At 42.3% G+C, this 27,674-nt stretch overlaps 1 protein-coding gene across 1 annotated transcript in view; it reads right to left on the reverse strand.

The window, feature by feature from the left end:
• Positions 1-22,479: 22,479 nt before the first annotated feature.
• The window catches only part of EOGT (EGF domain specific O-linked N-acetylglucosamine transferase), a 93,273-nt gene continuing 88,078 nt past the window's right edge, over positions 22,480-27,674 (reverse strand). The window contains exons 15-16 of the mRNA XM_089676020.1: positions 27,023-27,125; positions 22,480-24,962 (exon numbers count right to left, since the gene is read on the reverse strand). Of these exons, the coding sequence (XP_089532146.1) occupies positions 24,816-24,962; positions 27,023-27,125 (250 nt within the window). The 3' untranslated portion in view covers positions 22,480-24,815. The remainder of the gene's footprint in view (positions 24,963-27,022; positions 27,126-27,674) is intronic.

The raw sequence follows: 27,674 nt of genomic DNA on the forward strand, positions 1-27,674 counted from the left end.
GTTGACTTTTACTTTTGGCATAGCTGAGTAAAGATCCTCTTAAAATTATGATGGTTCAAATGGATAGCACTTGGAAAAGCCTTGCTTCCAACCATGTGAGGGAGATCCTTGCATACACTGTCCAAGCATGCATGTAGATATCTGTTAGATCTCATGTCTTAATCTGAGGAATTATTACATTGGAATTTGACAAAACAATGTCCATGCCTGCTGGCTCTCATGTATGTGCCATTAAATATTTTCAGTCCATTATCTACATCACCATTGGTATATCCACAAAAAAGCAGAAGGAAGTGTGCTGGTCCAGGCTCATCACTGTTACCAATGTGTTTCATCCACAAGGACTTCTTCAGAAGGGCATTGAGGGTATTGTAAACATCAAAGTGGTCAATACGTCATTTATGTATCTGAAATTACCTGGTGGATATCCTCATAACTTTCGATCATACGTAGCATTGGGGATGTCCAAGTGCTCTGTGTGGATTGACTATATCATATCGACAAGCGTGACTTTATTATTTGCTCGAACTGGGATTACCAAAGGATTTCAAACATTGAAGAGAATCAATATCAGCCTATGTCTCTAAATAGCAATTTTTGTTCTATCCTAAGAGGAAGAATTGTGTGTCTCTTCAAATGTTGGAAGCCTATTTCATGTTTGAATATGAAGTTATGTAAAGTCATTTGGTATTGGGTGGAGGGGGGTTATTGCTTTTATTAATGTGCTCTATGTGACATAAAGAAAGAAAAGCCACTGGTCAGGAGCAGCCATTGTTTCCACCAACTAAGAATGACAAGCCTAGCCAAGATTAAGGGCTTATGATGGTCAAAAAAACTGACCCAGCACCCCCTCCAATGTTCACCTGAGTATACCCCACTCTATGGATTAGAGCACATCATCACTGCTCTAACCTCGGTTTATTAGTTAGTTAGTCTTGCTTTTTTACCAGTCTGGTAATTAACAGTCATGCCAGGACTCACAATAACAATGAAAAAAATAGAAGTGTCATTTTTATTGCGAAATACAGTCATTTCTGCCCTCCTCATCCTTCATACAAAAGTCAGAGCTATATAATAGCAATGCTGGTACTACACAGCTCACCAGCTGAAATCCGCCCCTTGGCAATTAACACAGTCGTCCATTTCATTAACACCAGAGGGATCTGAATGTGGAAACATTTTGCAGACATATCTCAGCGTAATGGTGCCTCTTATCTCATTACAGCACGAACAAGTCAGATGAATGTCTCCTTCAGGTGCGTATTTCACACTAGCATGCAAAATGAACAAACCAATAGCAACCAATCATATTTTAACTGTTACTGATCGGACTTTAATAAAAAGAAATTCAATTGGCTGTCTAAGCTGCTGACCATTAATTTTACTCTTTAAGTTGTCCTTCTGATTCATTCTGCTGGCGTGTTACAATTTTTAGGTTTCTTTTTGCATTTGCTGTGCCTGTGATCTCTTCCCAAACTCTGTTAGTATTATCAAACAAGTCCTGGAAAAGAGTTTGGGAGCCAGAACAATGAACTGTCACATGACCAATTAAACATGCTCAGTAATTAGAAATACCATGACTCAATTGCAGGGGCGGACTGACAACTCATGGGGCCCCTGGGCAATAGGGGATCATGGGGCCCCTGTGTCCTCGCCCACACTCAAAAAAGCATATGAAAAAGGTACCAGGGGCATCTCATGGGGCCCCTTACTGACCCCAGACCCTCAGGCAGTGCCCGAGTTTCCAAATGGTCAGTCCGCCCCTGCTCAATTGTTATCTTACTACCTTCTTCTGTATCTATATGGAGGTACATATGAAGATCACAGCTTTGCTGCAGAAACAGCATCCATTATTAGACTTGTAACCCAGTCAGACAGTAAAATATTTTGTTCAAACTTACTTAGGTGACACAACCTACCATCCACGGGGCATGTTGCACAGCCAGTTGCCCCACTAGTACAGTTCCTATAGAACTCAGCATCTTCATCTTCCGAACAGCTGTGAACCTGAACCTAGGAAAATGCAGGCCGATATGTTCCATGGACCCAGTTTTGCTCTTTGTCATGTACCTGATTGAAGAGCGCAAGATTACGAGGTTGGCCTCTTGCACAGTTTCCATCCTAAGAGCCCCAGAACTTGAGACGGGATCTGCACGGGTGATAGAAGTGTGAGGGTGCGGACACTGGAGACTGTACCTTGGCTGCACTGATATCATATGAGCAGGGGTATAGCTTGTGGTACACCGTCAGGGCCGTTTTTTAACCTCTTCCATACCGGGCACATTTTCCTGCCCAGGCCATTTTTCAGGTTTCAGCGCTCTCACACTTTGAATGACAATTACGCGGTCATACAACACTGTACCCAAACTAAAATTTTATCATTTTCTTCACACAACTAGAGCTTTCTTTTGGTGGTATTTAATCACCACTGGGGTTTTTATTTTTTGCTAAATTAATAAAAAAAGACCAAAAGGTTTGAAAAAAAAACATGTTTTTCTTTGTTTCTGTTATAAAAGTTTGCCAATAAATAATTGTTCTTCATAAATTTAGGCCAAGATGTATTCTGCTACATTTCTTTGGTGAAAATAACCCAAATTGGGATTTTTTTTAGTTTGTAGGAATGTTATAGAGTTCACAAATTATGGTATATATCTGAATATTGATCAATCCTGAAGTACTGACAGCCAATCTAATTTCCAAGGTCCAAGAATGTCAGAACAGTACAGATATCCCCCAAATGACCCCTTTTTGCAAAGTAAACAGTCCGACGTATTTCATAAGAGGCATGGCGAGTTTTTTGAAGTTGTATTTTTTTGTCATAATTTTTCGGAAAATGAAAAAATGTAAAAAATTATTTTCACTATTTTTTTTTACATACTGTCACCAGTGCAGTACAGCGTCATCATATAACTGGCATGGCGGTGATCAGGGACACTGACTGGTGACAGTATGAAAAAAATATATATATAATTTTTTTAAATTATTTTTTATTTTTTTATTACATTTTGTTTCTTTTTGTTTAAGATTTATTTTTCATATTTCACTATGGCCAAAGTAGTACAATGTTACCATAGTAACATTGTACTACTTTGGGGAAGTGATCAGTATTTTATTTTATTTTTTTTTACACAATTTGCTTATAGCAAAGAATTACTTTGCTATAAGCAAGAATTTACCTGAATTACATCGATTCATTCAGGGTATTTTTTTGTGCTTAGATGTGATCTGACCACGGCTAATCACATTCACATGACACAGCCCAGCTTGTGCATGTGATCGCTGTGACCATTCACAGCTAGACACACTAACATACAATGAATGGCATGCATTGTATACAACTGTCATGTGACCTGCTGTGATTGGTCACAGCAGGTCACATGGTACCGGCAACAGAGCCGGTACTCAGATCTGTCATTGGCCGTGACAGATCGCACTGCTGCGTGGCTCTGCAGGCGCGCAAACTGTGCATGCCCAGGAGGACGCCATGCGGCGTCCACCCGGAACGCTGAGGGATTTTGCCGGCCGCCAAACGGCCATTGGCCGAGCGGCAAGAGGTTATGGAGGGGCAAAAGGGAAATCTGCCCTGGGCCCATTCATTGCTGTGGGGCCCAGAACAGCTGCCCTATAATTGCCAACTCTCCCAGTTTATATTTCCTTGTCCCTTGAAGTCTTTGTTCCCGGGCTGTGTCCACATTTCTCAGTGCGAAGTGCTGTCACTTATGCTGTCCAGCTCTGCCCTATTTCCATGTACAGATGACTCATGTGTGCAGAAGGTGTCATCATTCACATGTAAATAACTGGCATTCATATGTAAATAGCGGTCAGTGTCCAATCCTCCCTTTGTGGTCAGTGTCAAATCCTCCATTACAATGGTGGTCCATGTAGAAGCCCCCCTTCAGTGGTCAGTGTAAATTCCCACTTACATTGGCAGCCAGTGTAGAAATGTATTGGTTGTTGGTGTAAAATTCCCCATTGCATTGGTGGTCAGTGCAAATTCCCCTTTACATTGGTGGTCAGTGTAAATTTCCCTTTACATTGGTGGTAAGAGCAGAATTGCCTTTACACTGGTGGTCAGTGTAAATACCCCTTACATTGGTCATCAGTGAGATCCCCCTAGATCCCCCTAACATTGGTGGTCGGTGTAAAAATGTCACCGCCCATCCCCATCCAGCACTTCCACTGATCCCATCCACCCCCAGCACTTCCACTGATCCCATCCACCCCGTAAGCTCTAGTAACCAATCAGTTAGCAGTGATAATGTACAGTAACCTCCAGAAACCAATCAGTGAGCAGTAATGATGTGCAGTAACTTCTAGCAGCCAATCATTGAGCAGTAATTATGTGCAGTAACCTCTAGCAACTTTTCGACTGTGGTAAGGATGTGCAGTAACCTCTAGCAACCAATGAATAGGTGGTAATGATGTGCAGTAACCTTTAGAAACCAATCAGCAAGCAGAAATCATGTGCTGTAACCTCTAACAACAGTCGGTGTGCAGTAATAATATGCCGTAACCTCCGGCAACCAATTGCAATTGCTGCCTGATCTGCTGCAGTAAACTCATTTTGAGTCTTACTGTTATTTATTGTATGTCTCAGAGCAGGCAGAGAGTGAATTTGCATGCGGGTCGGGGGTCCAAGAAAAAGTTTGGCCAGGCTCCAATCAATATTAAAGATGGTCCTGTACACCGTGAATACAACACGTTCAGTTTTGAGCGAGGTTAGGTCACAAGCAGTCGAGCAAGAAGGTACTGAATCAAAGGTAGGATCAAAGTCAAGAAAAAGTAGAGGTTTTCAACATGCAGGCAGTAAGGTACTAAGTCGATAGACAGAAACCTGATCAGAAGTCCAGGCCGAGGTCAGTAACAGAGATTAGCAGAAAACATATGTGGACAAGGATAACCCATAAACCGGTCAGGTTGAACCTAGGTCAATATCAAGGACTTTATAAGTTTCAGGATCAAGAGCGGCAGGAGAGTAGAATGAAAAACCATTCAGCAATGATTCTATGAGGCGCTCAGATCTGAATAGTCCACATGGCACCAGTATCTGTGGTGCACATGCCTGCATGCTTGCGTGTATGCAAGGTTGCACATCTAGCTAGGCTTCTATGTATGTTAACATGTGCAGGCCCATTAGCCGGATGTAATAAAAAGAAAATGTAATCTGCTGTACAAAATGTAAAACTAAACAATTAAAGCAGCCAGCACACTGTACACTATACCAGGGTTTTTTTTTCTCAAATAAAAGGTGCAGGAACTCACCCCTCTCCCCTAGGTCATCTCTGCCCCCTACCCACACCCTAGAACCGCCCATAGGACCTCCCCTTAACTCCACCCATACACACCTCCTAGCAAATACATTGAAATTAGAAATATCTAGCGCTTACCAAACTAAGCTCAGTGGCACTTCCAAATGATTTCAACAGATTCTCATATCCAGCAATGAGACAGGCCCATATCCAGAAAGAGACATCCCCATATCTGGCAAAGAGACAGGCCCATATCCAGCAAAGAGATATCCCCATATCCTGCAAGAAATATCCCATATCCAGCAAGAGACATCCCATATCCAGCAAAGAGACAGCCCCATATCCTGCAAAGTGACATCTTATATTCTGCATAAGACAGCCCAATATCCAGTAAAGAGACATCCCATATTCAGCAAGGAGACCTCCCCATATCTTGCAAGAGACATCTCATATCCAGCAAAGAGATAGCCCCATATCCTGTAAAGAGACAGCCCCATATCCTGCAAAGATACAGCCCCATATTCTGTATAAGACATCCCATATCCTGCAGAGACATCCCACATCTGGCAAAGAGACATCTCTGTATCCTGCAAGAGACATCCCATATCCAGCAAAGAGACATCCCCACATCCAGCAAAGAGACATTCCATATTCTGCAAAGATACAGCCCCATACCCTGCAAAGAGACATCTCATATCCGGCAAAGAGACAGCCTCATGCCTAGCAAAGAGACATTCCCTACTTTGCTTTAGACAGCCTCAAGCTTGAGGTTGTGACGTTACTACACACGTGCAGGCATTGCCGAGGATTTGGGGATATGTGACTATATTTGCCGCTTTTCAAGCCATTCATTTGTAAGCGTTTTAATCGATTTTAATAAATGTAGTAATCCGATTTACACTGTGGGAGGTGCTATGTGCGTTCTATGACATGCGTGATGTTGATGTATCGCTGCCGAATATTGAGGGAATGATTTGGAGACGAAGGATTGTCTTGTGTGCCACAGTGTGGAGGAACAACCTGCTTAGTACAAATGCTGTTTATGACTTCTCATGTGGAGGTCTCATATGTTCTGGTAAGCCTCAGAGTACTCTGTGTCAGTGGAGGACATGTGGTGAGAGTGGAGTTACCTTTCCACACAGTCCGTTCACTCTTTAGAGGACTACTATTTCATGTGGGGTCTCCTATCACTTCTACTAAATGTATTATTCAGTTATATACTATGGGAAGCATTATTTGCATTTTATTACATGTAAGATACTACTACTGAGTGCGGAGTGAGAGATCAGGAGGTGAGCGATTCCCCTATGCACCACGGTGTGGAGGAGCATCTTGCGTGACATAAAAGCTGTTTGTGACTTCTCATGTGGAGGTCGCATATGCTCTGGTAAGACTAAGAGAGTTTTGTGTTTGTGGAGGATGCACGTTGAGAGTGGAATTATCAAGATATCCTGCTTATATACTTTTGAACTTGCTCTTCAGAGGACTATTGTTTTTCAATGGGGTTCACTTTTCAGAGGACCTTTTGTGTTATTGAATATTGATTTTATATTTATGGTGTTCACTGAGCTGACTCTTCAGAGTGTTGGTTTTGCCCTTCGGAGGGAGATTAGATATTTATTCACTATTGAGCTTGCTTTTCAAAGGGTCATTTCACCTTTCAGCGTTTTTTTTGTTTTCCATATCTCCATTACATATTGTATTTGTATTCACAATGGTTATTGTGCTGACTCTGTAGAGTGTTAATTCACCCTTCTGAGGAATATGAGTCATACTATGTATTTGCATCACAGCCCCCCCCCCCCTTTGCATCAGCCTCCCCCCTTTAGATTGCAGTCCCATAGCTTTACATCACAGTCCCCCCCTTTGCATCAGTCTCCCCCCTTTGTATTTCAGCCCCCCAGCTTTACATCACAGCCCCCACCCTTTGGATCAGTCTTCCCCCTTTAGATTACAGTCCCCCAGCTTTACATTACTGTCCCCCCCCCCTTTGCATCAGTCTCCCCCCTTTGGATTTCAGTCCCCCAGCTTTACATCACAGCCCCCCCCCTTGCATCAGTCTCCCCCCTTTGGATTTCGGTCCCCCAGCTTTACATCACAGTCCCCCCCTTTGCATCAGTCATCCCCTTTAGATTGCAGTCCCCCAGCTTTAAATCACAGTTCCTCCACTTTGCATCAGTCTCCCCCCTTTAGATTGCAGTCCCCCAGCTTTACATTACAGTCCCCCCCCCTTTGCATTAGTCTCCCCCCTTTGGATTGCAGTCCCCCAGCTTTACATTACAGTTCCCACCCTTTGCATCAGTCTTCCCCTTTAGATTGCAGTCCCCCAGCTTTACATTACAGCCCCCCCCCTTTGCATCAGTCTCCCCCCTTTGGATTTCGGTCCCCCAGCTTTACATCACAGTCCCCCCCTTTGCATCAGTCATCCCCTTTAGATTGCAGTCCCCTAGCTTTAAATCACAGTTCCTCCACTTTGCATCAGTCTCCCCCCTTTAGATTGCAGTCCCCCAGTTTTACATTACAGTCCTCCCCCCCTTTGCATTAGTCTCCCCCCTTTAGATTGAAGTCCCCCAGCTTTACATCACAGTTCCCCCCCTTTGCATCAGTCTCCCCCCTTTAGATTGCAGTCCCCCAGCTTTTCATTACAGCCCCCCCCCCTTTGCATCAGTCTCCCCCCTTTAGACCACAGTCCTCCCCCTTTGCATCACAATCACCCCGTTACATTGTAGCCCCCCATCTTTAGTTAGCAGTCCCCCTTTACATTGCAGGGGACCCTATACATTACAGCCCCCTTCACATAATAACCTCCACCTTTTACATCACAGGCCCCCTTTACTTTGCCAACCTCCATCGCATGATTACAGCGCACCCCTTCAAATCAAAGTCCCCGCTTATAATAGCTGCCCCTTTATATTAAAGTCCCCTCTTTTATATTAAAGCACCCCCCTTTACATTGCAGCACCCCCATTTCATCTCAGTGCCCCCTTTTCATAGCATTCCACTCTTTACATAGCCCGCCATAACAATACAGCCTCTCTACCTTTACATCACTGTAAACATTCTCCCCCCCCTCCTTCCAGTTCTACCTTTCATAGCAGAGGGCAGGAGAAGCGATCGGTCTGGATGAACTTCTCCTGTTAACAAGGGGGTGATTGATCGTTAGAACTGCCCCACGTCATAGCAACCAATTGGTCGCTTGTTAACATGAAAAGCAGGGCAGCTCCCACCCTCCATCTGGACCGATCGCTCCTCCCGCCCTCTGCCCTGCTGTGAATAGTCCACATGGCACCAGTATCTGTGGTGCACATGCCTGCATGCTTGTATGTATGCAAGTTGCACATCTAGTTAGGCTCCTGCTGCTGTCAGTCAAACTCCTGGGAGGAGGGAGTGGGGGCGTGGCTTACTGGTGCTGTGTGTGTCTATGGATGCACACAGCCTGGCTAGGGCAGTGGTCGGCAAGCCGCGGCTCGCGAGCCACATGCGGCTCTTTACAAACTTAAATGCGGCTCTTCTGTGTGCCGGGCGGCCGCCCCCTCCCTCCTCTCGGGCGGCCGCCCCAAAAGTCAGGACTCTGCAGCTGTCAGGATGTAGGCGGGGCAGCCAGGATGTAGGCGGGGCAGCGTGACGAACTCCTCTCCTCTCACAGTCCGCCCTGAAGACCAGAACGGCGCGGCGAGAGGAACGCGCGGAGCAAAGGCAAGTGAATTGACACAATATGGGGAATGAATTACTATGGGGGATGAATTACTATATGGGGGATGAATTACTATATGGGGATGAATTACTATATGGGGGATGAATTACTATGGGGGATGAATTACTATGGGGGATGAATTACTATGGGGGATGAATTACTATATGGGGGATGAATTACTATATGGGGGATGAATTACTATGGGGGATGAATTACTATGGGGGATGAATTACTATGGGGGATGAATTACTATATGGGGGATGAATTACTATGGGGGATGAATTACTATGGGGGATGAATTACTATATGGGGGATGAATTACTATAGGGGGGATGAATTACTATGGGGGATGAATTACTATATGGGGGATGAATTACTATGGGGGATGAATTACTATAGGGGGGATGAATTACTATAGGGGGGATGAATTACTATATGGGGGATGAATTACTATACGGGGGATGAATTACTATGGGGGATGAATTACTATATGGGGGATTAATTACTATGGGGGATGAATTACTATATGGGGGATGAATTACTATATGGGGGATGAATTACTATGGGGGATGAATTACTATATGGGGGATGAATTACTATATGGGGGATTAATTACTATGGGGGATGAATTACTATATGGGGGATGAATTACTATGGGGGATGAATTACTATATGGGGGATGAATTACTATGGGGGATGAATTACTATATGGGGGATGAATTACTATGGGGGATGAATTACTATATGGGGGATGTATTTTCAGTTTTAAAAATGTGGCTCTCAAAATAAATTTCAATCGTGGTTTTGGCGAGATTTGGCTCAGTTGAAAAAAAAGGTTGCCCACCACTGGGCTAGGGAGCACACATGCACCAGTGGCATTATAGCATCTGGCTTGCTAAGGAGGAACCCAAAGGAAGGAGGAGCAGACAGCGCCAGCTGGGAACTGCCAAAGAGAAGGTAAGGGACCATTCTGTGCAGAAGGTAAGTATAACATCTTTTTATTTCAATAAAAAAAAATTCCTTTAGTACCACTTTTTTGTTTTTAAATGTATTCCTATTTATATCCCTTACTATCACCTAGTTAACCCTAATCAGCCTTTATTAACTCCTTCCACCTCAGAGTGATTATTTTACTGTAGATTTTTTATTTCTTTTCTTTGCCATTACCATTTCATTTTTTTTCATTTCTTTTGTTACTTTTTTCAATGTCACGTAACAAGAAAATGCATTAAAAAAATCAAAATTTTTACATAGTTTTTGTCTATAGAATTCAGAGAAAATAAAATAATTTTTGCAAAACAATATAGTCAAAAGAAATATACACACACACAGAATATAAACTTTTCCTATGGTGAAATAAAATGCCACTAACCCAAATAGATACAGCTTCCAATGCACCCAGCTAGGCTGGCATTTAATGCAAAAAGATTAACCTTGCGTTTCATATTCCACAGAAGACAAGTCAGCATAAGGTTGTGCAGGTAGAAAACTCATTGCCTGACCTCCCGCTAAGAAAAACTGAGAATCATCTCTTTCTCGGAGAGATCTCGCTCACTTTAAAAGTCTAATGAAAGATTTTATTCTCTTTGCTCTGCGCACTCGGTCTAATGACTGGGGTGATATCGGTGTCTGGAATGTACAAGAATGGGCCATCACTTCACGGAATGGCTTTTTAGGACAACAGCATCTTAGCTAATTGGTTCATTTTCTTGACATTCACAAAAGCATGGAATGAAGAAGGATGAGCAAGAGAATTATGAACTCGAAAATCCCGCACTCAGAATCTGTTTATAAAAAAGACCCTTTCAGCGGTTTTTGAATCCAAATTTACAGACTGGTTTATACGACAGGATTTTTAAAAACATTTAATTACAAATTGGATTATGCTTTATAGAGTTTTTTAATATAAAGAAGTTGCTCAAATGTCACAACTCAACTGTATACAAATAATATAAATAAATTGCCGCACTCAAATGTCACAACTCAGAATCTTTCACAACCATATAAGTAATAACATAAAAGAGCCCAAATGTAGAAATTAATAGTCCCAGTGTTATGAATCATATAGTAGATCACCACGTGTCTTCAATATAATTAGTACTCCACCACCAGAAAATGGTAGGACTCTTACCAGAACATGTGGACCCTTATAAAAGAGTCACAAATACATGAGACTATATCCACCGAAACCCTCGGATTGGAAGATGTTATATCATGGTACTGGATGGAAGTATCACCTTCAATTCCTCCCCATTCTTAATCACATGATAATTCCTCTCAGTATGGCCATGCAAAGAAAGACAAAGGGGCGACCATCGCATAAAACACGTTTATTATCACAGTGTCCTCATCTTTAAACACCTATCCCTCCAAGCAGCAAACAATTACCTGCAGAAACCTTTACAACTTAAACCCTTCTCTTTTCCACTCTGACTGCCTCTATGACAGAATCTCTCCCCTGTCCTGCCCTGACCTGACCACTGCTGTCTGCAACAGTTCACTTTCATCCACATTAGACTCACTTGCTCCTCTAACTACACGAAGTATCAGGTCCGACCATTACAACCTTGGCAGACTGACCACACTAGAAATCTTAAGCAACATAGTCGTGCACTGGAGCGATTGTGGCGTAAAACCAAATCTCAGCAAGCATTCACCCTATATAAATCTGCTTTCTTACAATACAATTCCTCCCTCCATGCTGCCAAACAAGCCTACTTTGTCACTCTTATTAATACATTGTCATCCAGTCCTCGTAGGCTCTTCTCTACTTTTAACTCTCTACTTTCTCCACCTCCGCCTCCACCCAGTACCTCACTCACTGCTCACAAGATTGCAAATCATTTCAAAAACAAGATTGATGCAATTCGTAGGGGCATTTCCACTACACAGACATCCATACCACTTAGCATACCTTATACTAAACCTCCCTCAACACTTTCCTCTTTTGACCTTGCTACTACTGAAGAGGTCACTAAAGTTTTCTCAGAAGCCCGTCTCACCATGTGCCCCCTGGATGCTGTCCCCTCACAACTACTACTGTCACCCTCTTCTTCTATCCTATGCTCCCTCACTCACATCTTCAATCTCTCTTTCTCTCTAATGGTGCCTTCCCCACCCCTCTAAAGCATGCACACATCACTCCTATACTTAAAAATCCCTCCCTGGACCCCACCAACCTGAACAACTTAAGACCCATCTTTCTGCTCCCGTTTACCTCTAAACTCCTAGAACGCTTAGTCTACAATTGCCTGAGCTCCTACCTCACTGACAACAACCTTCTTGACCCTTTACAGTCTGGCTTTTGCTCACTACACTCCACTGAAACTACCCTACTAAAACTCACTAATGATTTACTAACTGCTAAACCAATGGCCACTACTCCGTACTCTTACTGCTTGACCTCTGCAGCTTTTGATGCTATTGACCATCCCCTCCTCCTCAAAAAACTCCACTCTCTTGGCTTCCGAGACTCTCGTCTCTCCTGGTTCTCCTCCTACCTATCACAGCGCTCCTTCAGCATTACCTATAACTCATTCTCCTCCTCTCCACTTCCTCTTTCTGTACGGATACCTCAAGGTTCTGTCCTTGGTCCCCTTCTCTTCTCCATCTACACCTCCTCCCTTAGTCACTTGATAAACTCCCATGGCTTTAAGTACCATCTCTATGCTGATGACACACAAATCTATCTTTCTACTCCTCACCTAACCCCTTCAGTCTCCTCTCGCATTACTAACCTACTAAGTGACATATCGACATGGATGTCACTCCACTTCCTCAAACTCCATCTTGCCAAAACTGAGCTCATACTATTTCCTCTAGCCCCTGCCACCTCCACTGACTTCTCCATCAAGATCAATAATACAATCATCATTCCCTCCCCTCATGCCAGGTTACTAGGTGTAATCCTAGACTCCCATCTATCCTTTCAGCCCCAAATCCAATTGCTGTCCAAATCTTGTAGACTTCACCTCCGCAACATCTCCAAGATACGCCCATTCTTAACCTCTGAAACTACTAAGCAACTTATTCACTTCTTTGTTATCTTTCGCCTTGACTATTGTAACTCCCTCCTCATTGGCCTACCTCATCGCAGGCTATCCCCTCTTCAGTATATCATGAATGCTGCTGCCAGACTCATCCACCTTATTAACCATTCCATATCTGCCATTCCTCTCTGCCAATCCCTCCACTGGCTTCCCATTGCCCAACAAATAAAATTCAAAACATTAACAATAACATATAAAACCATTTATAACTCTGCTCCAAATTACATCACCAATCTTGTCTCCAAATATCACCCACACCGTCATCTCCGCTATTCCCATGACCTCCTGCTCTCTAGTTCCCTTGTCTCCTTCTCCCATGCTCATCTCCAGGACTTCTCCAGAGCCTCCCCATCCTCTGGAACTCTCTACCCCAATCTATCAGAGTTTCGCCTACTCTGCCCACTATTAGGCGATCACTGAAAACCTATCTCTTCAGGGAAGCCTATCCTGCCTTCAGCTAATAACAGAATCTTCTATTCCTCCTACCAGTCCATCCCCCACAGTTGTTACCTTTTGTACCACCAGCCCCTCCCTCTTAGATTGTAAGCTCCAAGGTGCAGGACCCTCCTAATCCTCTTGTATTGTTGCTGTATTGTTGTTGTATGGTCTCCCTTTATATGGTAAAGTGCTGAGCAAACTGTTAGCGCCATATAAATCCTGTATAATAATTATCATAAAGTATTGCACTCACATTCAGGTGGGCAAATCAGCGCAGTGTACAGAGTATTCTCTTCCGGAAACAGGTACACTTCCTCATATGTGACGAAACGCGTCAAATGGAGCTTGTGTGTCTGACATCTACATGCTGCTCTCTAACAGCAGGAAGTGTACCTGTTTCCGGGACAGGATACTCTGTACACTGCGCTGATTTGCTCACCCGAATGTGAGTGCAATACTTTATGATAATAAACATGTTTTATGCAATAGTCCCCCCTTTGTCTTCCTTTGCATGGCCATACTGTGAGGTGTTATCGTGTGATTAAGAATGGGGAGGAATTGAAGGTGATACTTCCATCCAGTACCATGATATAACATCTTCCAATTCTGAGGGATTCGGTGGATATATTCTCATGCGTTTGTGACTCTTTTATAAGGGTCCACATGTTCTGGTGAGAGTCCTATCATTTTCTGGTGGTGGAGCACTAATTATATTGAAGACACGTGGTGATCTACTATATGGTTCATAACACTGGGACTATTAATTTCTACATTTGGACTCTTTTATGTTATTACTTATATTGTTGTGAAAGATTCTGAGTTGTGACATTTGAGTGTGGCAATTTATTTATATTATTTGTATACAGTTGACCTGATTGTCTTGCCAGCAGCTATTTTTCCACTTTTTCACTATTTGCGCAGCTTTTTTTGTTTCTTTTTGCTTTTAGAGTTTTTTGTCTTCCTCTGGATCAACTTTGGGTATGGGATTGTATATATGGTGGTTTTCTTTTACTTTTCTCTAATTCTTTATTCTTTTTTTTTTCTATTGGTTGAACAATTTTGCAGATATTTATTACCTCTTACAGAAATGATTTAATCTGCTTTCTCTCCAGAAAGATGGAGCCACCTTTGTTCAGGCATTACTCAAGATCAGCATTTACTTCCTGGATTGAGATGTTGGCTTAGAGATGACACAATCATTCCTCTGTAGTACAGAGTTCCATGGGTGGCTATGTGCAGCACCTGTGGTTCCCAGGAGTGGAAATACACCCAAATTCTATATTGTGTGGCTCCAGACACCCCTGTAAATGAGAGCTAAGGCCCTGTTCACATCTGTAATGCATTTTTCCTTGTGTTTTGTTTAGGCTAGGCTCACACCTAGTAAAAAAATAGGTTTAGAGGTTCAAATATAAATTACTGTATCACCCAATATGTGGCTTCCATCCAGTAGCCCAAAAATTATGCAGACCAACAAAGAAATTTGTGAAAAGAGATTCACAAGAAAGCGGCTACATTATGGACAGAATGCGATACTCAGAAAAATTTCCAAAAATTATGCTTTATTACACATTAATAATTGACAATCGGGCAATCGCCCTGGTTTACCATCACCTCAGTATGAGACAATACACACAGACCTAAAACCATTTAAAATCACATCAAGACCGGTCTGAATATATATGTGCTGCAAAGGCTGTGACAACCATAGTCTAGAGCATTTGCAGCACCGCACATTGGTTACACTCCCTATAGGAGGTGTTTTCAAAAAATTGTACCATAGGTATATAATATCACATGCTATGCATATAAGCAAATACAGTTACCACGTGGAGAGAAACATAACCCTAAGCCTATACAAGGCAATATGGGTAAAAAATTGAATGAAAAAAGGGGGGTATACCCCAGTAATATAGTTATGGATTCATGCAGTACAACCCTGTAAAGGCACATGTGGTTGGGGCCCATCTACCCGTGGTAGACGCAAATAGTTGCAAAGATTCTTATAGATGAGTCATTGTTGATGTCTTGATGGAAAGATGAATGTAGATAGCAGCTGCTTTATATGGTTTCTTCACCACAACATGTGGACTACAAACCACTTTAATATTTGTAATAGAATGAGGCCCAATGGGTCTTCCGCCTGTTGCAATATATGTTGTATGCCTTGCATCTAGATAATGCATCACAGTGTCCCCATCCTGAAATAAGACAAATAATATGAAGATAGTCACTCTGGGTACTCTCACTCTGATGTATATATAGTATAGGTAACACAAAACCTTCTTCGTTATTCTTGTAACAGTCCACTCACCACCTGTGCCACGGGTAGTAAAAAATAGAGATATCCTTCATAGGTACTGCCGTATTGATCCAAGGAACTACCGCTTACATCAGCCGACATTTCGCAGGTTCCAACCTCTCCATGGCGCCTGTACAGCTTTTGCATGTCTCATGGCATGTGAAGATGGCTGCCTCCTTGTAGGTCGGCGTGTATATCGCCAATGCGCATGACCGGAAGTGACGTATCTGACGTATGGCTCACACCTAGCATCTTGTGAGAGTGCATTTTGAATGCTTTTTTGGTGGGTTTTTGCACTACACACATAGGGCTGTCCATTCATTTTGACAAATGCACAAAAGAAACTCATGTACCTTTTTAACATTTGCAAGGTGGAAGGTAAAAGTCCTTTACTGCAGAAAAGACATAGTAATAATAAAAAAAAACCCTTACTTTTTGCAAATTTTTTTTACACTAAAGTTCCACTTTAACCTTTCTGCACAAATTCTTTCAGGACAGACTTGGCTTTGATAGAAAAAAAAAACCTGTGCCTTGATAGCTGGACAAAAAATAAGATAGAAGATAAAAATAAAGAGGGATGATTAAAGCCAGGCATTGATGGATGCTCACTGGAGGTATACGCTGCATTTTCTGCTGACCTGGTTTTCATGGAGCCGATGCCAGCCACCAATCTACGTCCCCAAACAGGGGATTCATGATTGATCAGGAGAGGGGACTCTGAGTGTGAGGAAATGCTCGGAAATATGAGAGAATGAATCAGGTTACAGCCTGACCACAATCTGTCATGGCTTTACAGGGCCTGCTGGGAAATTTTGAAGCGTGAAGTCTTTTTGGACATTAAGAACTCCGACAGACGGTGTGAAATGACTTTACTCCGGGGGCCGCAGGCAGGAGGGGGGCGGAAGTGCTCTGCTTGTCCTGGGGGTGACAGATTTCAATGTGGAGTAATCCTTATGTACCCCGTCACAACCCAATGTAAGGTTTTATTAATTAAAGTAAAGTGTTGCACCCCAGAGCATCCAGAATTCCCCTTCCACTAATCCTAAGCAGCTTAATAATCGAAATTTAAACTTCACCAAAACTACTTTGCTACTCTTTTTGTACATTGGTTTGCCTGGCTGGATAGTTTACAGAGGCCCTTACACCAACTTACAGCTGAACTACAGGCGTACAAAACTTGCATTTACATTTATTCCTAGTTATCTCATTTGTAACTAAATTGCAAACCCATATATTATCACGTAAAATTGGCAGTGACAGCATCCCTGTACTGCACATAGCCTGTGTAGAGAGCAGAGCTATGGGAGGGATCCAGAGGCACCGCCCACAAAAGACTGCCTGCAGAAAACTACAGGAGGGGGCGGAGACAAGACCAGCAACCCTGCACAAGAAAAGAGAGCAACAGTGAGCGGTCTTTATTACACAAAGCTCCTGCACAGAGGTAAAGTCTCACACTGGATTACTGCACAGATCTGGAAGAAATACTCAAACCACGAGATTCTCAAAATACTCAAACCAAGATTCAAGTAAGAATACACATGCCTTCTATATTTATGCAGCACCCTCCTTGGTTGCTAGTGGTTAGGCAAATTTAGTTGGCTCCTCTGTAGGCAGAGGTGCAAGGGTTATTTGGGTTTGGGAGGCTGTGCAGTGCTTCACAGGCTGTGGTTGTTACCATACCCTGCCTTCTGGAACTCTCTAGAAACATCCAGAACATAGTGGTCGGATGGACACAGGCTGCGGTCTGAATATTATTGGAGCTTCCAACAATCTCTGGGAAGGTGAACCTAGAAGTCTGGGGAGCAGAGTCCAGGGTCCAAACATCTGGAGGGACCCCTATACTGGGGGCTCTGCCCCTGGGGCAAAGAGGAGAGCCTCAGGAAAAAAGTCCACCTTCTAAGTCTTAGGTCTAGCTGATGACCCATCAGAGCCAGAGAGAGTCAAGTCTGAGGCAGCAGTGGAGGAGAGAGCCAGGAGTTCTGGGATCAGGAAGCTCCATGAGTCCATTCTCCAAAACACAGCTAAGCATTCTCAGTTTGATCATTTTTGTGGTATGTAAAACTTGTAAAGTTGGTTGTCCAATTCTTGGATCAGAAATAATAAGTACAAAAAGTGTAACTATTGATAATTGTTGTTTTAAAGTGGTATCCCTTCCCTGAGGAAGAATCTGCACTAAAGTGTTAGAAACACGTTGGATGTAGGCTGCATGCACTTGTAGTTCCCTCAAATGAGGTTGCATCACAAATATGAGCTTCAAGAGATATCGCTAATTTTCCTATGCAGTAATTACTAATATTGTCAAGCAAGTATGTTTTCAAGAATTGTTATATTCTATGGGGGAAATATGTACTGATGTGTTAAATAAAATGTCAAATCTTCTTTTAAAAAATTGTCTGACTTATATATTCCAAGGTTGCCTTAAACATCCCACCAAATATAAGCTATAAATCTCTCTCTTAGAAAAATAGGGACGATGGCAACCATACCTTAGGTTACATCAGATGACTCTTTTATCCAGGGAAGCACAACCTAGCACAATAAACCTTTTATTATACTGACATAAAAAAAACACAACACAGTTGCACTCGCATGGTTCCAAACTTAATTACATCCTTTAAATCAGTGGTTCTCAACCTGGGGGTCGAACGACCCTTTCACAGGGGTCGCCTAAAACCATCGGAAAACACATATTTCTGATGTGTAAAGAGCAGCTACTGTGTAGAAAGCAGCTACTGTGTTGAAAGCAGCTACTCTGTTAAAAGCAGCTACTGTGTTGAAAGCAGCAGTATTGGAGGTAAAACAACACTTCATGAATTATAATTACTGGGTAAATAATTTTATGGTTGGGGGGTCACCACAACATGAGGAACTGTATTAAAGGGTCGCGGCATTAGGAAGGTTGAGAACCACTGCTTTAAATGTTCGTAGTGGACCACACGATGTATAGCAGCCCATCTCCAACCTAGCTATGCCCGAATGCCAGCAGAAGCACTGTTGTGCAGCTTATACTCCCACAGCCATCTCAGTCTCTGTAATGAGCACAGAGGGGGAAGGAGGCAAACCCCCGGCCACACCTGCAGCTTCTCCAGCAGCATGCACAAGTTGAGAAACAAAGCACATATGAGAAAGGAGACCCCCATCTCCAAAACGCATCGTGATCTCAGCAACTTGCACGCTCCTTGGTTTACATAGACAGAACCCCTGCTGATCTCCTCCCTCTGTCCTGAAGCTTGACTTGTGCAAGCCGTTGGAGAAGCCGTAGGTGTGTTGATGGGGGAATTGAGCAATTCCACAGGTGTCAGAAAATTACAGAATCTATGGGCTGCTTTAGACTGATGAAGATCATATAAAAACAGACGACAGAGATGGCTGAGCATGGACACTGATTAACGAATGAATGCCTGAGGGTCATTAGCACAATGGACAGTATGACCACCTGCGGTATTAATGAAGACATATCTGTTGCTGGGGCCAGCTGCCTGGAAGCCAATTTTTACCATCTTCAGAGTTCAAAGTTCACATGACATGGGCAAAGACAATTATGAGATTTGCATGCACTGTTGGACAATCATGGTTGAAATTCGCTGGGACCCACCTAATGGGAATGTTCCAATATTGAACAGACAGAGACTCTTGGTGCATTTACTACCTCATTGATAGGCCTGTAGTCTGTAAATGAGCTGGGTGTATAAGCGGCTGGAGCCACCAGGTGCAGGCAGCCCATTCAAGTCTATGAGATAACAGAATCTACACGAATATAGACGCTTGTCCCAATTTGATAGACATGTGGATGTGTGGCCCTGAAAGCAGACAGTGTGTATTCAAGGCTGGTTACCTACATGGCTGTCATATGTGAATGTCAAATGTCGAGTGTGAATGAAGCCTTATGCGCACCAAAAGCCTTTGTTCATGCTTGGAACATTCCCATCAGGTGGGTCCCTGTGAACTGCATCGGTGCTTGTCCAACAGGACATGCACCGCTCAGTGGCTCATGGACATACAGGCTTTTCCCAATCTCCAACTTGATAGCCGACACTTGCGGGTGAGCGGCCTTGAACACAGACAAAGTGTAATTGGGGCCGCTCACCCAAGCTGCCATAGTGTCTGTGTGTCCATGTAGCCAGTGCTGTATTTAGAGTTCGTGCTGCCCTAGGCAACACAAAAATTGCCCCCCCCAAACACACACACACACACAGAGACCCTGACACCAACACCCCCCCACACCCGAGAGATCCTTCCACTACCACCACCACCCCCCTTACAGTGGCAACCTCCCCCCACCCTGGCGAGAGAGAAGACGCTCGCCTTCACAGCTCCAGACAAGAGTCAGGCTCTGCATACACCATCAAGCAGCCCGTAGCCTCTCTCAGATCTCACCTGGTTCCCATGCTGCATGTGTCCCTTCTTCTATCCCTTCTTTCGGGGGCAGCACTGCCCCCCTGAAAAATGCCACTGCCACCCTGAAAAATGCCGCCCTAGGCAAATGCCTTGTTTGCCTTGTGGTAAATACACCCCTGCATGTAGCCACTGAGCTTTGCACACTCTCCTGGACATGCATGGTTGTAAGGGTGCTGCCACGGCGTCCCCATAGATTTGGATAAGCTGCCTGCACACAGCACCTGGAAGGCCATTCATAGACTAAGGGCCTCAGCACCCATGTGAGTGAGATCTAAAAGTAAGAATGATCATTTATAAGTAAACCCAACCCTTATTTTACGATCCAGTTGCCTTTCCTATACAGAGTAGACACATAAGTATTAAGAAACTTTTGTGTCTGGGGTTTTTATAAAGGATTCAGTGGTCAGTAGGTTGAACAAAAGAAGTGGACTCAACTCCAGCCAACTAACCATGTTGAAGTCCATAAACAGGTTAATGCAATTATCTCCATGCATATCCTAGTTTTGAAAGGAAAAAAAGAGAATGGTCTTAAAGAGCAAGTCCACTACTTTAGAGCATCAGAAAGCTGGAATATGGTTGGGGGTAGGCTACTGCACTTGACATTACACCTTATATTTGTCCAGGCTTACATTTTTAAACTACAAAAACAACACAGATTTCCACAACCCGGCTTAAAGCATATTTTCATTTTGCGGTCACATTTGAAAAAACCTCACTATAGTTGTTATGTGTTTTCATTCACACAGCTTACCTTTTTTTTATTATTTCTTATCTTTTAGATTTTTCTGAGGAGGAGGTTTCATGGCTGATTGCAAAGTTTTTTGAATTATGACAGATTGAGTCTGTTCTCATTAACATACGCTACACCTTTAACCCTTTGTTAGGTTAAGCAGTAATCAAATCTAGACAAACAAACAAAGTACCGCTTTAATGTTCTTATCACCAATATTAGCCTACATGATATGTAATGAAGATTGTATAAAATAGCTTGTCAGGCTAGAATATGCTACAGAAAAATGGCAACTGATTGCACACAGGATGGTGGCTCACTGTGACCAAAACTAAATCAGTAATGTACCCGCAGAAGAGGTTTCTCAGACACGTGACAACTATAAAATAGGCATTGTCCCAATTTGGCCACAAAAGTGAAAATACACTTGGAAGCAAACCCAAGGCTTGCTTTAGCTACAGCTCATACAGTGCCTTGAAAAAGTATTCATACCCCTTGAAATGTTCCACATTTTGTCATGTTACAACCAAAAACATAAATGTATTTTATTGGGATTTTATGTGATAGACCAACACAAAGTGGCACATAATTGTTAAGTGGAAGGAAAAAAAAAAAGATATTTTTTACTTTCTGCTATAAAACATATCCAATACAAAAACTTGAAAAATCTAATTTCTTGATAAATTTAAGCCAAAATGTATTCTGCTATATATTTTTTGGTAAAAAAAAATCCTGAAAATTATAGCATCTACAAACTATGGGATACATACTGGAATTTTTTATTTATCTATTTTTATACTAGCAATGGCGCCGGTGATCAGTGACTTATAGCTGGACTGTGACAGTACGGCAGGCAATCTGACATAACCAGTGACACTAATACAGTGATCAGTGCTAATAATATACACTGACACTGTACTAATGACACTTGCTGGGAAAGGGTTAACATCTGGGGCAATCAAAGGGTTAACTGTGTGCCTAGTAATGTGTAAAGTGTTTACTGCGTGCTGCTTTTACTAAGGGAAACAAAAAACAGCCATAAATCATTGGCCAGGACCTGCTGTTCGGCTTGTGCTGCAGCCAAAGACAGCACAGTCAGGTAGGCGGGTGTCCATGCGCCCCCTACCTGGAAAGGCAAAATTATATATATATATATATATATATATATATATATATATATATATATATATATATATATATATATATATATATAAATATATATATTTTACACACACACGGTTCTGTGCAGCCGGCCTCACTGTAGCAGTAAAACTACAGTGTGCAGTTGGAAAGTGATAACAGAGGATGAAAGTGGGTTGTAGTCCTGAAAATGCAGTTTCTCTATGGGTACAGTACAGCGAGCAAGTGTTACCCTAGGACAGGAAGTATATTGTTGGAAGGATCGCCAAGTGACAATAAAAAGGGAAAAAAAGTCTGAAATGTGAAAATAACCCAGAAAGTGCAGTGAAACGAAAAGGCTCCTTTAGGAAGGAGTACAGTTTTTGGGAAAGATGGGCAGAAAGTTTTTTTTTTTTTAACCTACAAAATAAATTTTGTGCAGCACATTCCCTTTGGTGAACACAGTAAAAAAACAGAAAAAGAAACCATACAACACAGTGAAATATTTTTATAAACAGACCTTCAGCTCACCTTTCATTTATTTCTGATGAAATATAAAGTCAATCTACTGTTACAGAAATAAGATTTTGAACAACTTTGATCATTCTCTGTTGATTCTTCAAGTTTAAATTGAACAAAGCACAGAAAGTGTTTACAAATAGTATTATAAAATACAGCAATCAAAATGTGGAACAGTAGGTATAAAAAAAAAAATCACTTATAAAATGAATTAGGTACATACAAAATCTGTATTCACTGAAAATCCACTATGCTCTCCCTTTATTTTATATTGCTTTTACTTTATATTTTATCCTTTATTCATTATGGTCAGGCCAAAAAAATACAATTTTTAATTTTATTTTATTTTTAATTTTTACCAGAAATGTTTTTTTTTTTTTGGATGCAGTAGACAAAAGTTGAGAACTTCTATTGAGTATTTAGGATTCCTTTGGAGCGATTTTTCCTAACTTACACATTGACAATGGTTTCACCAGAGAGAAAAGTGAGAGGTAGTCTACAACAGCAATGCAAATAGAAACAATGTTTTCACTTTTTTTTGTAGGGTAGGGAAGGAATAGAACCCCTGTTGTATTGTTGTCCATGACCCTTATGCAGATTTTTCCTCAGTTCCAGTCTCTTAAGTCTTTGTCTCTATGGAATTGATGAGAAATCTCTCCAATGGAGCCTCAGACACCAGTAAAGACTCAACACTTTGAAATACTGCACATCATTATATTTAATTTTTATATGCAGCTAGCAGGTTGTATCCTCTGCCCACTTTTCATGTTTTGTAGCTTCCTCCTACCACATCCTGTAAAGTGCCTACTGTTAACAGTGCTCAGTAGCTCAACATAAAATTTATGTATGTAAGCACTGACTCCTCTCCCATTTACTCTTTACTCTTCATCCTCCATATGATTCTGCCAGAGGTTTCAGAGAGAAAGTGTGTTCCTAAAAGAATATAAATTCTACTGTTCTCTCTTTCTAGAAAACCCTGCGTCACTGGTGCACGTTGCATTAAAGTGGTTATAAAAGCTCTGTGTACAGCAGTTCCCCCAACTCCCTCAATACTTACCTGAGCCTCATCGCGATCCGGCGATGTGCACTACAGCCTCGGCTGTCAAGGATCTCTGCCTTCTCATTGGCTGAGACAGCAAGCGGGAGCCATTGGCTCCCTCTGCTGTCAATCATAGCTAGTCAGCCAATGAGGAGAGGGGTGGGTCCAAAGCCACAGCTCAGTGTGTGAATGGACACAAGGAGCAGCAGCCTGGGAACACGCCTGCTCGGGTGCCCCCATAGCAAGCTGCTTGCTATGGAGGCACCCGACAGAAAGGAGGAGCCAGGAGTGCCATCAAGGGACTTGGGAAGAGGAGGATCCAGGCTGCTATGTGCAAAACCACTGCACACAGTAGGTAAGTATAGACATGTTTGTTATTTTCCAAAAAAAACAAAAATGAACCTTTAGCATCTCTTTAATTGCTTATTTGTAAAACAAAGATTTTATATTTGTAGTGTAGAAAAAACATTATAAAATATCAGTTTAAAGTGTATAAATGTTAACAAAAAATTAAAGCTGAACTCCAGGCCAACTAAATACACAAATGAGAGGAGCTACTTTACCTGACAAATGATCTGCCACCCTCAGCCTTCTGACTGGACAGTGAAATACCTACAGGAAACTGATAATAGCAGGAGCTCATTCTGCACTCTCCTCCTATCAGCATGTAGCAATAGAACTAACTGGCTCCCTGTCCCAGTCTGAGCTCTGCTGTATAGGTGACTGTGAGAGGCTGATGCCAAGTCATATTCAGCTGCTTACTCTAGTTGCATAAAAAAAATGGATTGAATGATTTTTTAATACAGCGCGGTATAAATGTCTTTTGTATCTGTCTGGAGTTCAGCTTTAAAAAGCGGTTTGCTTAACGCTTTGTCCCAAAACTATTATAGTTTCCCTTTAAATAACTTGATGATCTTCATTTTGTGTGTCTGCTCTGATCTCTAGAAACCTTGCTTCCTTTGACACTGAACTGAGCTGCTGTATTTTATTTTAAGCTCTCTTATCAGACTCCACTCATGCGATAAAGCCTTTTAGCCAAGTACAACATGACACCTAGAAGCCCATTCATGTCGTTGATGGCTTATGTTCCGGACTGGCGAATCAGGTGTGTTGTGGAAGCAATGCATGAAGGGTAAAAAAAATTTTCTTTCCCTATTTAAAAATTCCATCATCATCAACCATAAAAAAAACAAATACTAATAAATAAATAAATTATATTGAATAAAATATTTTTTTGTAAAAAGGTGGATAAGTTCTATGTTGGTTCCCAACCGTTAGCGGTCAAAGCTCATCACGCGGTCTTCGAAACGGCCACTTCAGGTGACGAGAGACGTAATCCGCGGCCGAGCCCACTAGCCTCATGAATTCATCGACATCAAAGGAGTAGTTTGTAAATTTCGGATGCTCCCCCAAAGTCGGGTGATGTCCCTAAATTAGCAAGCATAAATTCAGTGTATGGTAAGGTTTTCCTTTTTTTTTTATTCTACCGAGAGACAAGTTAATTAAGTCATTCTGTGCACAGAAATAGCTTTCATTTAAAGCCCCCAGGATCTATTGATCGCTTTTTTCTGCATAGGGCACAAGGGGAATTATTGACAGGCTGAACTAATGACCAATTAATTTTCCTTTGCTCTAACCATAGCCATCAATGTGTGACCAATCAATGGGCGAGGAGAGGACAATGTAGTTTTACAAAAACACAAACTGAAACGGCAACTTTCAGACAACTGATGAAACTTTGTGGAGTGTTCTAAGCAAGAGTCTTGTAAACATAAATACTGAGCCAATCAGAATTGGGTTTACAAAGGAATCTCAACATATATTAAATGATTTTAATATTGGAAGCGATAGTATCAGGTGCACAACTACAGGTCACATGATCCTCCAACAAAAATTTGTTGGGACCCCCCCAGCGAAATCTTTCTCTGCGACTTGTGACTAGTGACACCAAGATTCAAACATACTCCTCCTGGGCATCTGACATCAGCTCTCCTACAATGTAGATGTCAGGACCGTGATCTAAACCTGTGACCTCTGTGGTGTCTGGCTGTAGCTCATTTCATTGTGCCACCTAACATGCTGGACAGCTCCCTGTCAGATCCCTTAGTACAATCTTGCCTCATCTCTTGTTCCTCATGAACCTTGAACTATTTGCTCCTCCAATTAATTTCTGGATTTAAGCCATGTGTTCCTGTTTGCCATATTATTGTGCTCTCTGCAGCCAATATTGTGTTACTTTGCAGCTGTCTCATTACCAAACTTGGCTTGTTCCTCAACTACGCTTCCACTCAATCCCAACCTGCAACCTGTTAGTGACCGTTGGCTAGCTACTTGACTATGTTTCTACTTGATCTCTGCATACAACTACTTTTTACTAACCTTTGGTTTGTTTACGACTACTCTTCTGCTTAATTTCTACCTGTTATATCTGCTACTGGACACCAGGTTGCTCACCTCCTGGTGGGGCGATCCTGAGAACCATTACATGGTACGAAAAACCACAGAACTTATCTTCACCATCAAGAACTTCGGTGAACACCAGTTAGTGCTTAGACCTCAACTCAGGTGAGCCCGTGTCACCCGCCAGGGTGACCTGCTTGAGTACTTTTCCAACTGATCGTGGGAGCTTGTCTACTTCCATAGCTACTGGTCTCTGAGCCTGACCCCTGAACGTAACAATAGACTTTACAGGGGATTAGGATTGTAGTCAACTGCAACTACTCCAGGCTGCATCCACCACCACACAAAAGCTCACAATTCAGCTTACATCAGCAAGGGAACTTGGTGGTATCTCTTTAGGAGTCACCACTTTGATCCAACCTGCTTTCCACCAGCTCCCGTGTCAAGGCTCATGATTAATTACCCCCCACTGGTTAACAAGAAAATAGTGCTCCAGTTGTGCAGATTATTAGTTTTTATTGGCAATGCTTTACAACACCACCTCTTGAAACTGAATTCTCCAGCTCAGGTATAATTTCGACTACACTACACCAGCATCTGAGATCACTCCTGACTCTACCCAACATGTTTCAGCCAACTGGATCTCTTCAGAGGCTAGGTGGAGGTCTATATTAATTTACCATTTGGATTTTTTGTACTGTGCTTAACTATATGTGCTTTTATTTCTTCAACGACCACCAATGGTTTAATTGTATTAGTAGCTTTGGGTGGAGGTATATGCCGCTTGCAGTTTTTTAGATTAGGTTTTAAGTAATAGCCTTGTTAAGCTGACTCATATTTTGTTCTTTCCAGGATAGGCTACTGTGGGCAACAATGGGAGTACCGCTAATAGCCCGATTTAACAGAGGGATTTTCAGGCTCCACGGTGGCAAGTGTACACTGGGTGAGACCCTCTTCCGGGATTGTATTGCGTTCCCACTAGGGTGGTTCCCTCTCTCTTCCTGGGGTACCTTTCATTGCTCTGTACTGACCAATATACAAATCAAGGATATGTATTTTCCAAACCATACAGTCAGCCTAAGACTTACCTTATCCTGAGGAAAAACCTTGTTGGCCTTCTCCCATGTGATGTAGTGAACTCCTCGAAGCCTTGCCAAGTCCAGGTAACACCTCTCATCTTCACAATTATACCTGAAAAAAATTCATATCATTCCTGTCCATTCAACGAGAGCAAAATGTAAAAGTAACACAAGTGCAGTAGGATAACAATTGTGAGATTGCTCAGTTAAATACAAGTCAGTGGTGGCAGCTCTTGTATTCATGCCCTAACAGCCCTTTTTATATACACTATATGGCCATGCGTTTTTGGAAATATTACGATCATACCTACACTACGTGGCCAAAAGTAGGTGGCCACTTCTCCAAATGGTTTGGTTTCCATTGAAGGGTACTGTTAATGCAACAGCATGCAAAGAGAATTATGGGCTTGTTTTAACCAGTTGGCGAAGGTCATTTTCTGTTCCACTATGACTGTGCCCCTATGCCAGCTCCATGAAGACATGGTTTGTCTAGTCTAGTGTCGTGAAACTTCAGTGGCCTGCACAGAGCCGGGACCTCAAGCCTACTGAACATATTGGATATGAATTAGGATATTTTAAAGGTGATCCAGGTCTTCTCGCCCAACATCACCACCTGACCTCATAAAGGCTCTTCTGCCTGCATGGACACAAATTCCCAGAG

This window comes from Staurois parvus, unplaced genomic scaffold (assembly GCF_062004578.1).
Source record: "Staurois parvus isolate SC_StPar_1 unplaced genomic scaffold, SC_StPar_1.0 ptg000162l, whole genome shotgun sequence".
In the NCBI taxonomy this organism is placed as follows: Eukaryota; Metazoa; Chordata; class Amphibia; order Anura; family Ranidae; genus Staurois; species Staurois parvus.